At 31.0% G+C, this 18,144-nt stretch overlaps 1 protein-coding gene and 1 long non-coding RNA gene across 2 annotated transcripts; one reads left to right on the top strand and one right to left on the bottom strand.

The window, feature by feature from the left end:
- Positions 1–9,134: 9,134 nt before the first annotated feature.
- LOC141044711 (uncharacterized) lies at positions 9,135–10,277 on the top strand. Its single transcript, XR_012216377.2, has 2 exons — positions 9,135–9,720; positions 9,873–10,277. It is a non-coding gene; the product is annotated as an uncharacterized LOC141044711 (long non-coding RNA).
- A 4,340-nt stretch (positions 10,278–14,617) lies between these two features.
- LOC112274203 (tubulin beta chain) lies at positions 14,618–16,969 on the bottom strand. Its single transcript, XM_024503466.2, has 3 exons — positions 16,410–16,969; positions 15,973–16,242; positions 14,618–15,768 (listed from the first exon to the last, which is right to left on the bottom strand). The coding sequence occupies exons 1-3, from the start codon at positions 16,801–16,803 to the stop codon at positions 15,101–15,103; spliced, it is 1,332 nt and encodes a 443-aa protein (XP_024359234.2). The 5' UTR covers positions 16,804–16,969; the 3' UTR covers positions 14,618–15,100.
- Positions 16,970–18,144: the final 1,175 nt, after the last annotated feature.

The raw sequence follows: 18,144 nt of genomic DNA, 5'->3' as shown, positions 1-18,144 counted from the left end.
AACTTCCAATTTTTAATATAAAAATTATTACAAAATAAAATTTAAAAATTATACTATATATATATATATATATATATAGAAATAACATTCTTTTTAGTCAATACATTATTTTTATTAAATTCATTTTTTATGAATAAAAATTAGATAATATAAAAATTAAATTATTTATAGTAAAATATTATTTATTAAAAAAATAATAAAACTCATAGTTATTGATAATATTTTTATTAGAAGACAAATACAAACTATTTTTTAAATTTTTCCTAGCAATATTTAAATAAAAAAGAAAATGTAAATATTAAGTAAATTTAAATTTTTGTGTTACTTATTCAATATGAATGTAATAGAAATCTTTACAAATCAATAAATTTGAATTAAATTAGATATAAATCTAATAAAATAAAATCTTTGTATGTAATTTATAATTATTGATTTTTTCATTCTTTCATAGTTTTGTTTGTTATTAAAAATTTCTATATTTTGCTCTTATAAATAAATAAATATATATATATATATATATATATATAGAATAAGAAGCTTTTAGGTATATATTTTATATTAGAATGTTTTATTTTATCAATTTAATTGAATTACACTAAACATAAATGCAAAACACTTCATATAATATAAGATAAAAATGTAAAATATAAGAAATAAAGAAATAAAGGAAGGAAAATTTTTTAAAAATAATAATTATAAAGGCTCATAATTAATTCAATATATAAAATTTTATAAAACAGTGAGATTCAAACTTTTCTTAATATACATTAAACTTTTGCAATATGCAAATAAATCAAAAATTGACTAATCAAAAATTCATATTTGTTTAAAAAATATTAAAACAGCTCTTGTCATATTATGTATTTGCACTAATCATTTTTAGATAATATTTTACAAAATATAGACATTCTATGAATATGAAAAAATCTAAATTATAAAAAATTAGACATCTTGATAATTTTAACACTTGTAGTTTTTAATGAAACAACCAAAAGAAATGGCTAGGTCAATAAAAGCAAATACTATGGCTAGGTCAACAAGAAATCAAATTTATATTTATTTTTTAAAGATGAAGAATATATATATATATATATATATATATATATATATATATATTATAAGTTTTTGAAAATATTATTCCTTAAAATATTATTAATAATCAAGACATAATTTATATTTTAGTTTGTTCATTAGCTGTAGTTTTTAATAAAAACAAATACTTAAAATCACATGGAAAGAAGTAGCTAAAATATAAATGATTGGTAGGATTGGTAGCAACTAAGACTTAAGAGAATTGTTGTAAGAGTATTAATTTTTGAAAGGAATTTAATGATAATCCAAAATAATATATGAAGATTTATTCTATATTTCTAAATAAAAGATATTGAAAGTAAAATGTTTTAATACTCCACATATCTTATCCTTTGCATCTTAATTATTTTCTATCATCTAAAAATTGTTATCTTCAATATATCAATTAAATATTTTTTCTGCTCGTATTGAGATTTGAGCTACAAGATTGTTTTTAATGATACATTCTGATAAACAGTAATATATATATATATATATATATATATATATATATAATTTAGACATCAATAATACCAATTCTGATTTTAGATGTGTATAGAATTATATCTTATAGAAGAAGGTTAAAAAAAATTTGGAAATTATTAACCACCAATTAAAGTATTCTTAAATATACACTTGTTTTATTAAAAAAAAATAAAGACACATATTTGTGTTATTACATATATTTTAAAAAAAAATCTTAGTGAAATTACAAAATGATAGTTTTAAAATATTATTATATATATATTATATATTCTTTTGGTTATCTTTTTATTCATAAAAGATTAACTTGAATATATATATATATATATATATATATATCTGATGTATTTTAAGACCATATCAAGTTTTATTTTTATATTGAGAAGAAAAAAGAAATTCTATATTGCAAAAATATGTCACAAAATTTTGAAATTTTGAAATTTTGAAATTTTAAAACCTATCTGATTGCATTAAAAATTAGAAGATTGTCTACTTAATTGTTTCAAAGTAGCTGAATTTATATTTAAGCTTTTTCAAATTACTTATAAACAAAACAATTATATCTTGTTTCTTATTTCTCATATCTTATTTTACAATTATTTCTTAATCAAATCTTGATTTACTTGAAAGATTGGTCGATTATAAGTAGTATATTATATCCAACATAATACTAAATAAATATAAGAAATTAAGGGTGTGAAAGAAATTTTACATAAAGAAATATCAAAATTGAAAAACAAAATTAGGTATTTTTTTTCCTTTTTTCAAAGCATTAAACTTTAAATAATCTTCAATATATATATATATATATATATATATATACATACACACACATATACATAAAGTCAAAAAAAATTTATAGATGAAAAACTTAAAATAAAGAAATATTTTACTTTAACATTTTCGCAATCAAGTAGAAAATCCATATAGAATTTTGTAAAAAACATAACTACAAAAAATAAAAAGATAAAGGACATAAAAACAAAAAACAAAAGACAAAAAAAAAAAAACAAAACAAAGCAAAACAAACAGCATCTTCCAGTATAAGTTGTTTACATGTAAGATGGGATGAGGTACAATACTAGATTTTATTCACTAAAAAATTGAAGGACGTTTCAAACCAACTTGCTAGCATACAGAAGCATACAGACACATATACACTAATCAAATTTTTTATTATTTTATTGAAATAATGCATTGATTGAATTAGAATTAAAATTTATACTAATATTTACGAGCTCACAATTGAGTATGCACTTACAAAATTAAGTTATAAAGTGACCAAGAGTATGGAAAAAAAACTTTAAAATAAAATAGGTTAATTTAATGTAAAATTTATAAAAAAATAAATAAAAAAAAGTAATATTATTTAATCAATTCCATAATAAAAAAACTTATATATCAAGTTATAATACTCGAAATTAATTTATAGCTAAAAGACTAGAAAATAAAAATACTAATATAGTAAAATATAAGATTAATAGGAGACCTTGCACATTTAGAGCAGGGCAAAAAACTATCTATACCTATTATATGTATCAAATTGTGCATTTGGATTCCACAAAGTATATGGTATTATTAAATTATGTTTATACTTAAAAATATATAAGTGGATTTTATTAGCAAAGATATCCATGAAAGAAATGACATAATCAAATCTATTTTATTTGTTAATAATTGGAGAGCTTGTGGCGTAGGTACAAGAAAAAGAAAAAAAATCTAATTCAAACATGTCTTAAACATATCTAAGAAATAGCTAAAATAATTTCCGGTTTAAATCTTTTTGAATTTTATATTTGAATTAACTTAATATCAATAGATGATTTATAAAGACTTTCTATTGAAGTTTTGTTATTTCAAATATGAATCTCTGCAAAATACATATTGGAACTTATACAATGTAAATAAAGCAAAAAAATCAAACTAATTAAACTTATTATGTAATGTAGACATAAGTGTTTTTAAACTCATCATAAGTAATAATAGAAATTGCTTCATTACTTAAATTAACTTATCTAAAATAAATTAGGAATAATATATAATTAAAATAGATGTCAAATACGGATTAAAATAAAATTTATAAGCACATACACTTCTTCAAAAAAAAAAAAATATATATATATATATATATATATATATATATATTAAATGCACTAATAACTAGAGAGGTATTTTGTACATGAATGTTATGAAATTAAATAAGAATTTAAAACTTTATCAAAGTTAAAAATTAAATTATTTTAATAATATTAGATTTATGAAATAAGCTTTATAAATAAACTATTAGTAACATTTATATTTGAAAAAATAAAAGAATATTAATTATATATATGTATATTTTATTTTTATTTTAATAAATAATTTTTATTTTGATTATTACTTAAATTAAATTATCTTGAATAAGTAAGAAATATATATATATATATATATATATATCTATATACAAAAATATATACATACATAAGTTACATGCCTATATATATATATATATATTAAAGATAATTTAATTTAAGTAATTATATTTTTATTATTAAGTAATTAGATTTTTAAAGATATATAAGTATTTTTTAAAGAAATATGTTTATTGAAAAATTTTAATTAAGCATTATCTTAATATTTTAAAAATAAAAAAGATATAACTTAAGAAAAAAATTAAATATTATTTAATATTTTTGATAAAAAAGTAATTAATAATTAAAAAAATTTCAAATTGAGATATAAATACCAAATTTTTTTATACAAAGGTAATATATCAATATTGAGATATCGATACTATGGTCATTTTGTATAATATATCAAAATTAAAAATCCTTGGTTACAATTTGAACAACTTTTTAAGATGCAAATTTAATCTTTATAATATATATTTATTTTTATAATTATTTAAATTACTAATATAACTTCTTTAAATAAAATTTTAATTATGTATTGATTTTTTTTTAATTTCAAATTTTATAATTAATAAAAAAATTTATTTTTTAAAGATATATAAGACTATACTTATGTACTTTAATATTTTTGCAATAATATTTTTGAATAAACACACAACTTTGTTTGAAGTTTCAATTTAAAAAATAATAATATTATATCTTTAAAATACAATATTAGTCTACAAGAAATAAGATAATTTTTTATCTATTTTTTTTAATATAAATAAAAAAATAATAAAAATAAATAAATATATATCAATATGTATATATATATATATATATATATTTAAGGGAATAATAAAGCAATCCAATATTTTATTAAAGCAATCCACCTATCATGACAAATTGGCACATAGATTGTAGAAATCGTTTTCATCATAAAGACCATCATCTATATTTGAATAAACAAAACCATGATTTTAAATATGGTTTCCAATGGATATTTTTAATGTCTATTTGTATTTGTCTTGTCTTATTTTATCTATAGGTATATATATATATATATATATATATACTCAATCTTCTTTTTTTTACTCGTATATTAGAGTGTGCTCTTTTTCACATTGTATATACTTTATAGAAGAAAGGAAATTCTATATTTTTTAATGTTTTGCATTTTGCAATGGAAAGTGAGGTATACATGTCTACACTAGCAAAGGGATATTTTGAAGGATCCTGATATATAGTAGTATTCTAACAAAGATATTTAATATAAAAATAATAGTAAATATAATAATTAAATAATTTTAATTGGTATTAATTAAAATTGTATTGTCAATCAATAAAGTATATTTTAACTAAGTGTGCAAAATATATTTTAACGTACACTTTGCTTTGCAAAGATATTTTATCACAAAACATCTTTCTATTTTGTGACATTTAAATTTGTTTATGATTGAACTACTAGAATAAAATGAGCTATAATTAAATTATGTTTAGTATTCTTAGAGTATCATCTTATTAACTATGAGGACTGAAAACAAAATATAATCTAATCTAATATAAAAAAAATTGTTCAACTCAAAATTTTAAGTATTAGTGAACAACATTTCTAAATTGGATAAGTAATAGAATGTTTGAATAGCAAGACATGCATTATTTTTTGTTCAAAAAGACTCTAATAAGTATTAGTTTAAAAAGAGAATAATTAGTTAGTATCATAAAATCATACAATAGTCAAACAAAAAGTAAATTTAGGATGATTAATCTAATATTTACTTAATTACTTGTAATAAGTGCAAGTCAATTTGAAATGAAATATAATCTTTAAAAAGTAGCTTCAATACCCAACTATATGTGAAATTCAAACATGAACTATTTCAAACTAAGACGCTTACTATACACCAAGAACAACAAAAGTTGGTTGAATATCATAATTGACAACATGAGCAATGTTCATTAGCTGAAATAGTCACTTATTTGGAGTAATGCTAGCCTTGTTCATATACTTGAAAAATTTCATTGCTTCTATTATTTATGTACAATAAAAAATAAAACTTTTAAAACCAAAAAAAGACCACTTTAAAGGAAGAAAAATAAAAATATAAAATCTATATTTTTTAGTCAACTATAATTTTTTAGTGTGTGCATATTAAAGAACCTTGATTGTCACAAAGCTTTTTAGTCTTTCTAAAAGTCTCTTTGAGAGCATTTATGGAATGAATATTAAGTATTAGTCCAAAGATGTTTCTAATAGATTTGAAGGTTTGATATGCATGGTTAGCATCTCAAATATTTGTTCATCCTAATATGATGTAATTTAAGGCTGCTAGAAGTATTAATTGTCCACTACCATGCATTTCAGCTAGCTTAAAGTATGCCTTCAAAACATATGAGAAAATGAGGGCTTGTGCTCAATATTTGGAAGTAACTTCTATTGAAAAGTAAAGCACTATATAAATAGTATTCTAGTATCATACACTTAAGACAATAAACTTTGATATCCATGCATATTGCAAGTTATTTACAAGCTAGTCACATTATCACAAGTCTAACTATTAGCAAATTTAAGACATTAAAAGTGATTCTTCACATCCATCCTTTCTTACCAAAAATAAATAAATTAAATTTATCCCATCTAATTTACTAGAGCCTATTTAAGACAAAAAAAATGTAGAGGCTTTAATGACAAGAACCTCAAGATTTTAAGCTCTTTTGTATTTTGATGGATCTTAAATTGATACTACATCTCTACCAAAGTTTAAAATGCGACATTGAATTGTTATAAAGTGGACAAGGTATGCACCAAGGCTATACAAGTAATTAGGTTATATACACAAGTTGAGCCAATAGATGAATTAAGAAAGAATGAAGCCTCGTTGGTAAGTGTGACATTAGTAATGCATACAGTCATTTCAACAATGGCAAAAATACTTTTCTTATCTATTATTAGGAATTATGCAACTCTTGATATAATTTGGTTATTAAAGTATTATAAAGTAATAAGAACATATTTTGCATCATCAACTTATATTGTTGTTGTAAAAAATTCTACTAATGTCTAAATTTGAAGTGTCATTTGATAAGCATGAATAAATACAAATATGCAAAATAATTAACACAAATCATAAATAAGTAGGATCAACTATTTTTACTTTGTTCACAGCCAAAGTATTTAAAATATAGTACTACATACATGATGGTGGTTTGTAAATGATCATCTCCAATTACTTCATTACAACAATAATTATTTGAATGTAGTAGTAATAAACGTAGACAAGTAGCACTTTATTATACGTAGTCTTGTTGGATACAAGATTTTTATTTTACATAGCCGGTATACATTTTAATGTACCTAATATTTTTTAATAGCCACAAATTTGAATTCACCATTTTGTCCTTAGCAAATTAATCCTTCATAAGCCTTACTTTACAAAATGATTTGCCATGATTCTTGAAAAATGTATTTTAAATAGAATGCATACTTAATAAATATGACACTATTTGAATCATGCATCCTTCAAAACAAGAGAAGTTACTAGTTTAAAGATCGATTAGATCCAAATACATGACGTATAAAGCAAACTTAATACAATTCAAACTTTGTCAATATATTATTGGATTTGTATAGATGCTAAAATTGAATACTCATAATCAGCAATAACTTCTAATTAATCAATTAATAAACATATTAATAGAATTAGTACAATTCCATGGTTTGAAATAAGTACTTATTTTTAAGTTTAGATGTATAATAAGAGTAAATTTAAAGGCCATTGATTTTTTGAGTTCTTGGCTTAATTTTGTATTTGTCTACTTCATTTAAAAGATTTACAAAAACATGCAATAAAATGTAAGCAAGACATGGTCAAAAAGTAAGAATATTATATTATATGAATTGACTACAACTAGAATCATAATTATAAATATAAGAATTTGAAATAATGTGCCAAGTATTCACAACTTTCATAAACAATTGATTAACCTCTAATATATACCAATAAAATTTCAACAAAACAATAAAGCTAAAGCAATAAATTACATCAATAGGACTAAACCTAGTGACCATGGATATGAAGCATTTGACTATTGGTGAAGCTACTACTAAAGTGGTAGTGTTACTTATGATAATAAGTAGCATATAGTAATTCTAGTAAGGAACAATATGCTTGAGATGCAATGTAAGAGCAAAGCAGTGATATTATTTTAAGACTAGATTATTTATTTTTTAAAAATAAATAATTAATATTCTATCATAAAGGACTGTAGCACATGGAAGTGGCTATGATTGTAACAATGATGAAAATTAGATAATCATGATTATAGATGAATGTTCTAAATTTTTATTGGTTGTGGATCCAATTATAGAAAAATAAAACTAAAAGTAATTATTTTTTTATGATTGTGATGATGGATGGATTGCTTTAGTAAAAATTTAGATTGATTTAATAATAATATATATATATATATATATATATATAATATTGAATTAAAAATAATACTAGATATAATACTAAAAACAAGACAATATTAAGATTTTCTTAAAAAATTTAATGGCAAAAGTGAAATAACCTTCACCTAACTATCTTATTTATAGTATAATAACTAGGCTTTGTAAAAGATTCTAGGAAAGATTTTAAAACCTATAAAATAGTTAAAAAATCAAAGATATTTATATCAAAATTTTCTAAAAGATTAAGAAAGGTTTTAAGTAGTTATAGAGGACTAAGATCATTTGACTTTTAATTAGATATATATATATATATATATATATATGTATAATGATACATTAACCAATAAAAATTTAAGTAAATTTAACTCTAATAGAATGGACTTCGCATCTCAATGTTGTACAAGTATAAACTTATAAGCAAAAAAATTGCCATAAAGCTAAATAAGAAATTAGTTACACTTGATAAGATGCAACAAAGTTTTTTAAGATATGTGTATTAATAAAGATTCTATATATACATAGAACCTAGTTATGCACATTTGCTTTCATTACTAAATATTTTTAGATAAATTCTGATTATGTATGCATATAAATAAAAATAATTATTTTTTAAATTTATAAAATTTAATTCACTTTTAGATAAGTAATCTAAAAATAAAATCAAAGAACATAAGCCATACATCAAAATTGAACTTACATTTTAGCAATTTTGTAAATGTTTATAATAAATAATATTTCAACAAAAATCTCAAAAACTACAATTTACAACAACATTAGGTTGAACACTTAGAAAGTTATATCATAACCAAGATGACAAAGAGTATATTATATGCACAACATTACAACCATAAATTCAAAATATAAGTCAAAGTAAATACATTATATGACAAAATTCGTGCAACACACATGATAATGCACAAATACTATGTATAGAAGCATAAAAGCGTATAATGCCTTCAATTACACACACAAAGATTTTTGGATGCAATGCATGTGCTAAAATGCCAAATTATAAGACTAACTAATATAATACAAATAACACCAAGTACATAGTTTAAACTAAATATAACCAAACAAGGAAAAATATCATACATACCTTTGAAATATGTTGAACTATTAAGAATACCTTTGTATTCTTGATAATAGCAAATATACCCCTCACTTCTGTGATAGTTGCAAATTTACCCTTGAACTTGATAAGCTATCACAAATATCCACAGGCCCTCTTTGTGCTGCATAGACTACTGCATGGCCATTTTTGTGTCGAGTATCAGGGAATGCGAGAGTGGTAACAGTTGAGAGAAAAGGTTTCAGCAACTGAGAAAGGGAGTTCTTCGGTCGTAGGTAAGTTCCTTTGATGTTGATGTCGCCCTAGGGATCCATGTACAAGGATGCCAAGATGTAGTCGGAGATCTCAACTCCCCATGTCTGAAATGCCTTAAAACTCTGGAACTGTTGGTTTTTCATGATCCAAGTGTATTTGAAATGTGTGACAGGGAAAGATACGTCGTGCACTCGGAACGTGAATTGCGTGACAATGTCGAAGGAATTTGCACTGGCGCCGCACAGAGCAAAGAACAAGTTGCTATTTTGGTTGGCGGTTGCAGTGACCAGCGTGCCATTGGCAATTGCTAGTGCTCCAAGGATATTATCGGAGACAATACCGAATTTTGTAGAGGAGAAGCCCCATCCACCTCCCACAGCGCGGCCAAATCTCGTAGCCTCCATCGCCCATGGATCACACTTATTTGTGTAGGAGTTTTGATGGTGCTCATGGATCACCACCTGAGAAGGCATTGGTGTTGATACAATCTTGTATTCTTAGCCTGAGTTGGTCGATCCTCGTTTCCTACGTTTAAAATAATTGCGGATTTTCTATTAAAAAATGACAATCCAGGTTTCACTTGGACTTTTTATGTGAAGACTCTAGGATTTCCCTTCACTTCACCAGTCTTAACTCATGGTGTAGAGCTGCACTGATGTTGCTTTCACATGTAAAGACAAGCAGAGGCGCAAAGTGATACAATATGCAGATTGTGCGGTAGCTTGGTGTTCCTGTTTGGTGGAAGAGAAATAGCATTCATGGTTATCTTTCAAAGCGTCTCCTTCACCCAGCCATCGATGCAGTCCTTCCTCATTGTATAATATGAAAGTTAATACTCCGTTGAAAACACATACTAATATTAATAGAGCAGTTCGGGCTAATCTCTTCCGATTCTTGAACTTGCTGCTTTTTCTTTTAGCATGAAATGGTTAACTTGCAGCTCTGCTATTGCTTGTCTGTAGCTGAGCACCCTAACCCAGGCACATCATGCAATGCCAAGCTTCAAAATACGTCTTGCGTGTTGTTGAATTTTTCCTATTTTAACTGCACGTATCATTCGAAAGTAGTCGTAGTCCAAAGGTAGGGTAAAATTCTCACCAAGGAGTGTTATCAAAGTTAATAAATACCCCACATGCATCAATGGTTCCAACCAACATAAGAAACTATAATCAGTAACATTGTAATGGTTTGATGTTCCAGAGTTCTAAAAAATAAACCCATTCCGAATGAGTGGCAACTCCGATTTGTCCAGTTTCTCAATCTGATAATCGGTATCAAAGGAACCATCTAAGGAACTTCGGTTTCTTCTCTCACCCAAATCATTGAACGAAATTGTTACGCCCAAGCTTAACTCAGATGACAGAGGAACGGTTTGCTGTTTAGTTGGACTTTTGAATATGCTCATCAACGAAGGCAACACCCGCACCCAGTCATGTGGTGCATACAGAATGCATAAACCGCTGTAGATGTGTTCGACGTTATGCTCTGCAAGACTATGGCAAAGTTTCATTCTTCCTGGAGGTATAGAAATTGAACTCAACTTTTCGATTGCCAGTTGCAAGTAGTCACACCTTTTAATTCGTGTGACACGTACCTACACCGCTAGAACAAACTCGCATCAACAAATTCGATTTTTGGATCAATCACTTTGAAACATGCACTGTGCAATGCATATAAACTCAGAAATTTAAATACACAGTGGTGGCAGCAACTGCAGCGGCATGTAAAAGACGGTTTGTGGAGCAGGTAAGACTCCAGTTGCACTTAATAAAACTTACTTGTGATAGCTTCTAAAGCTAAATGGTAGATTGGCGATTATCACAAAAGTGAGGGGTATATTTGTTATTGTCAAGAATACAAGGGTACTCATGATATTTCAACATATTTCAAGGATATGTATGATATTTTTCCAACAAACAATAGTATAAAGTTTGAAATTTGGAAAAAAAAAAAAAAAAACAAAACAAAACAAACAAAGATTATCAAATATGTCATATTCAACACTTGGATCACAAGAGACTTTATTTAATATTAAAGCATTGATTTGAATAAAAATAATGGTATCGATATCAGGAAAGTAAAACAATAATAGAATCATAGAAAATATTGACAATGAACATAAGATAAACAACTTAAGAAGATTTTATTTTTGAACTGGAGTTCAATTTAAAAGAAATTGTGCTAAACAAACTATCATAATAAAAAAATGCAAGTATATTAAAGACATTATAAAAAAAATATAATATAGAAGATAGCAAATCTATCAAAATTCTCCTTGGCATTAATGTAAAATAGTCGAATCTATTAACAAATAAATTTATAAAAGTAAAACATGAAATAGAATGTATTTTATACATGTAAAAGTAAAATCTCAATAAAATGCAATGATAATGACTACGATTAATATTATAATTCTAATTGGTATAATAATCCTACAGACGTCAAAAATAATTTACATAATTAGCTCATGATAAAAAAAAATATAAAATTTTCAAAAATGTATTGCACTTAAAACTATACCTTAAAAGACACAATAATAAAAAGAAATAAAAAGGTATACAATGTTCATCAAAAATTATCCAGCTCATCAATACACATAAAATATTTTGAAATAATGTCAAAAGCAAAATTTATCAATAGTTTAAGTGAATCAAGATTTGAATTTTACAAATAACTTCAACAATCACCTAAAGTTCTCAATAAATAAATCAATACATTGTTTTACTTAATTAACCTTGATAAACTTTAAAAAGACACACCATACTTTCAATCCAACAAATAATTATAATCGTGAAAATGATAGGAAATATTTTTAAAAATAACAATAAATTGTATCAGATATACCAAGAATTACTAACCATAAGCAATAAAACGTTTCATAACATGATTAACAACAATTATCAATTCACACATAAATTCTTCCAAACAAACTAATCTAAGAAAAAACCTAGGCTCCATGCAAAGCTCAACTCCATGTCATCCAATCAATTCAATTTACAAATAAAACATTTCAAAAAAGTAAAAAATAATTCAAATCAAATAGAATGGCAAAAATAATACTATCTCTAATACTTAAAATGGTAGCACATACTCTAATAAACGACATTGTCCTATTTGTCATGTTTTAAATGATAAAAAAAAGACACAAATTTTCACTAGTAAAGTATAAAACTGAACTTATTGAAAACCGCTAAATTAAACCCTTGTAAGTTAAAATAGAATAAAGTAACAGATATTTTCGCTCTTTATGAAGATGTGCAACTGCATTCTGAAGCAAAATTAATAGAGCAAAAGTAGAACATTAGAAGGGCCTCCACATGTGCTAAAAAAGGCACACTACCATTATAGAGACTTCATTTCCAAACAAAAGTGAACACGAATCCCTTTCCATGCACAGAAATCGAGACAAGGACAAAACCTCGACTAAATTCTTTGCTTGATTCACTCTTAAAACCTTCTACAAGTTGGACAACTGGATGCAAAAGCAAAACTGAGGTTTGAAAGTGGGTGGAGTGAATGCCAATTCAGTTATGACAACTCAACCAGAAATCAAGTTTTTAATACCACTAGGATCAGAATCAACATTGCACTTGGATGAAGCAAAAAAACAAATGTGAGAAATCCTCATATCTTACTCCAAACATCCTCTTCACAAAGTCGAGAATGTTGCGCTGATACTAACACTCTCATTACCATCTCTACATATTAGTGCATCGGACTTCATCCAGCCCCTGACAAGATTAAAAGTCTCGGCACTAAGTCCATGTCTACGACATTGCAAATTGAAAAAAACCCAGGCACTATTTTCTTGGAGACTTAATCATCTCGAAGTTTCAAGTGAGCTTCCTAACAGGAAAATAGCCCGAGCGCCAATACTTCGAAGACTGAATAGAAATGGGAACTCTCCATTGTCAACCTCAGTCCACGAACCCTCAGGCACATCCACCTCTCTGACTCTTACAATCCTCCCAAGTGATATACAATAGAGACGGTCCACATAGGAAAGCTGCACTTACGAAAAAATGGCGATGCAACGAGGTTCAAAGTTGAATTGACTGAGAAGAACGATTACCCCGTAATCGATAGCGAAGGGACAAGTGCTAGGGGCATAAACAATCTTCTCCAAAACAACGACCGACCAAGCAGAGCAAACCAGTGTAGGCAGCAACCCACGTCAACACGATCGTGCGTACTCGCCGAAATTTCATCCCATCCACATGCTATTAAAAAATCTCCACAGCTCGTTAGGAATCCACATCCTCTCCAAATACTCCAGCAAAATCACCGCATACATACGACTCTGACACACTTGACAATGCATGCTGCCACAAGTGCATGCGCAACACACTAACCCCGAAACAAAACACCACACCAAACATGAGCAGCTCCAACTCTTCGCACCCTGGAACCCGAAAAACAACCCCTTGGATGTCTGCCTCAATCAAAACGCTCACAGTTCATTGACACAAACTCACCATTCCGGTGTCACACATCGGTGCTCAGGTCTACTTCGCACAACATCGATTCAAACACCACCTCGTGGACATCATCCAGGACACCCTCAACTCTCTCTTCCAATGCAAACTTCCAAGGCAACCCATGACGCCTGAACGTGCGACTGTACCAACTTCCATTTTCCGTATCGGCATCACCAAAAGAGACTTTCATCTGGGCAATACCCGACATGACCCTGTCTTTATTGCGAGCCCATCATCTGCATGCCCGCCTTGTTCACACAAGCACTACAAACATCCACCGTCTCCAGTCCACGAAACCAATGGACCAAATAATCCAGTAAATCATTCCGACAGCACGGCCCATAACCGCCACGTCAAGCACACAACCACGCACTCACACGCCTCGCACACACCAACATACAGGAATCAGACAATTAAACACATCGCCACTACACACTGCTTAAGCTCAGGGTAACAATGTATTTCCAACAGCTCAAACTTCTTAAAAACGTCTTTCAACTGCCTCCAAAAACAACCCGAACTTCTCAACTCCAAGTCCGGTTCCAATTTCAATCCCCCCACCACCCCCATGCAACTACGGTTGCACCCTGGGGTCAAACGCCGGAGCTTATCCGCAACAACGCTCCCGAACTCTCGCTCCAACTATCTACTACCGCTAGCCCCGGTGGTTCGCGCAGGATCAACGTCAGTGTCAGTCTCATACTGTACACGTAAAACCGCCCCAACCCCTCCACCTCGTTGGCCATCGCGTCCTTCCGCCGCGCGTAATCTTACTATATTTACCCCTCGCTTCTGTACCCCAGCCAACCGGCAAAGTCCCTCCGCATCACCCCAGCGACGTGCTGCACCTGACTGCCTGCCCCTCCTGCTGCTGCCGCTGCCGCACATCGCTTCTCGACTCTTCTTCCAGCCAACCGCGCGCCTAAGCCTCCTCCAGATCCTCCTCGTACTCGCCTTCCTCCTCGGCGCTCGCGTCCTGGTACTGCTGGTACTCCGACACCAAATCGTTCATGTTGCTCTCCGCCTCCGTGAACTCCATCTCGTCCATGCCCTCGCCCGTGTACCAATGCAAGAAAGCCTTCCTCCTGAACATGGCTGTGAACTGCTCGCTCACACGCCTGAACATCTCCTGAATCGACGTCGAGTTACCGATGAACGTCGACGACATCTTCAAACCCGTCGGGGGAATGTCACACACACTCGACTTCACGTTGTTCGGAATCCACTCCACGAAGTACGACGAATTCTTGTTCTGCACGTTGATCATCTGCTCGTCCACCTCCTTCGTCGACACCTTGCCCCGGAACACCGCCGACGCCGTCAAATACCTACCGTGCCGGGGGTCAGCCGCGCACATCATATTCTTCGAGTCCCACATTTGCTGAGTCAACTCGGGAACCGTCAGCGATCGATACTGCTGAGAACCCCTCGATGTCAACGGTGCGAAACCAATCATGAAAAAGTGTAGACGGGGGAACGGAATCAGGTTCACGGCCAGCTTCCGGAGATCGGAGTTCAGCTGCCCGGGGAATCGCAGGCAGCAAGTGATCCCGCTCATTGTCGCAGAAATCAAGTGGTTCAAGTCTCCGACTGCGTATCCCCGCAAGACAACACGCATCAGTCACATTCCAACCACACCAAACACCACGTTCAAGAACACACGCCCTACTCCTCACCCATGCACCTCACCTACCCCCACCACATCGACATCCGCGCCCATGTCCTCCCACACCACACCACACCACACCAATGCCGTACAACCAAAAGCTCATCCCCAGGTCATCTGTCACTCACATGAGGGCGTGATCAGCTTCAATGTCCTGAAACAGATATCGTACAGCGCTTCGTTGTCCAACACCATGCACTCGTCCGCGTTCTCTACCAGCTGGTGAACTGACAAGGTCGCATTGTACGGCTCCACAACGGTGTCAGACACCTTAGGCGAAGGAAACACCGAGAACGTCAGCATCATCCTGTCGGGGTACTCCTCTCGGATTTTCGAAATCAGCAACGTCCCCATTCCGGATCCGGTCCCTCCTCCCAAAGAATGACAAAACTGGAAACCTGCACATCGCGCAATCGTGTAACCCACCCTGCCCTGTCAAAACCCGGCCTCACATCTCGCCGCACCAGCTGTGCAACGCAGTCATGGGACCAAGCCATTACACCCTCACGGGATAAGGAACCACACACTCATACGTCCACCAACCACACAACAACGACGGGCATACCTTGCAGGCAGTCGCAGCTCTCCACCTCCTTGCGCACCACGTCCAAAACAGAATCGATCAACTCAGCTCCCTCCGTGTAGTGTCCCTTAGCCCAGTTGTTTCCGGCACCAGTCTGCCCGAACACAAAGTTGTCGGGTCGGAAAATCTGTCCATACGGACCCGTCCTAACGCTGTCCATTGTTCCGGGCTCCAAATCCATCAGCACCGCACGCGGCACATATCGCCCGCCGCTCGCCTCGTCGAAGTACACATTGATGCGCTCCAGCTGCAAGTCCGTCACGCCCTTGTACGACCCCGTAGGGTCGATGCCATGCTCCTCGCAAACAACCTCCCAGAACTTGGATCCGATCTGGTTACCGCACTGCCCACCCTGGATGTGCAAGATCTCTCTCATCTTGCTCAAGCTGTGCGAAGCTCGAAAGACCACAAGACCTAATCCGCAGACAACAGAGAAGAAGAGCAGAGAAGGAGAGGAGAAGAGAAGGAAGGGTGGGAATGCCCAACCTCGGAAGCTCGGTGGGAGAGAAGTAAGCGAGCGGGACAGAGCTCGGTCCGCAAGGGAAGCGCAGATATCGGCCTTTGAAACACACAGCGGAGGTAAAGGGGATGGACGCCTCAGCCAGAAGAACAAGCAACGACATCGTTCCCCTGCCCGCCGGTTCAGGTCTCTCCTCCGCCCCGCCGTCAGATCTCCCATCTGACGCTCCTGGCCTCCCGGGCAGCCGAGGTGAAATGTTCGTCAGGGAGAGGCTGACACTTTCCAAATGCCGGAGGGTACAAGTCCAGGATGGGGCGCAGTGGCCGTCGGATGAGCAGATCTACGGCTGGCACGGCAGAGCAGCTGGCTGGGAAACCCTGGCTGGCCCACAGATATTTTGTCTGGGATGAGCGATTTTCAAATTTTTCTCGGCATCGCTGTCCCACTCGTGGCCTTCAACTCCAAGGGTCTCGCATTAATGATACTCTTCCCGTTCATCCCTGGTCGCATCCTTCCATTTTGTCGTCTACTGCACTCGAGTTTCGTTACCATGGATGAAACCAATGCCGATGAATTTTGGACATACTGTGACATTTTAGCGGATGAGGAGAGAGACTAGTCATGGCCACGCCCTTCCTATTGAACATCATCCATAATACTTTGCGATGTTCGCCATTGAAACCAAATTTATTTATTTATATATATATATATATAAAGTTTTCAACAAAATTGGAGACAAATTTTAGATAGAATTATATATGAATGGTAAATATTGTAGACATACTTTTAAAATTTTCATGTCAATATTCAATTATTTTATGTATTATATTTTAAGTTCTATTAATATATTTTATATATTTATTAATTAAATAATATTATTTATTTTTTAAATCTTATTATTTTTTAAACATAATAAAATATCACTTAAATTAATTGTCTTAAATATTATGAATATAAATGTCAAATATAAAAATATTACAGATATATAAATTTCAATTGCATTTTTGTAACATCATTTAATTAGAGTGATTTTTAGAAATCTAAACTATTTTTTATTAGATTCTTAAAATATTTCAGCAAATTCTAGAAAGTTCTAAGAGGATTAAAGAAGTTGTTCGAGAAGCTTCATAGAGTTGTTTCATCTTCAAGCAACTTGAGAACTTCTAGAGAAGCTTTCTAAAGTTGCTTCATATTTAAGCAACATAAAAAACTTCTTTAAAAGCTTTTTAAGGTTGCTTTGTCTTTAAGCAATATGAG

Source organism: Physcomitrium patens, chromosome 21 (assembly GCF_059467195.1).
Source record: "Physcomitrium patens ecotype Gransden chromosome 21, ASM5946719v1, whole genome shotgun sequence".
Classification (NCBI taxonomy): domain Eukaryota; kingdom Viridiplantae; phylum Streptophyta; class Bryopsida; order Funariales; family Funariaceae; genus Physcomitrium; species Physcomitrium patens.
This window is presented reverse-complemented; position numbering and strand designations above follow the sequence as displayed.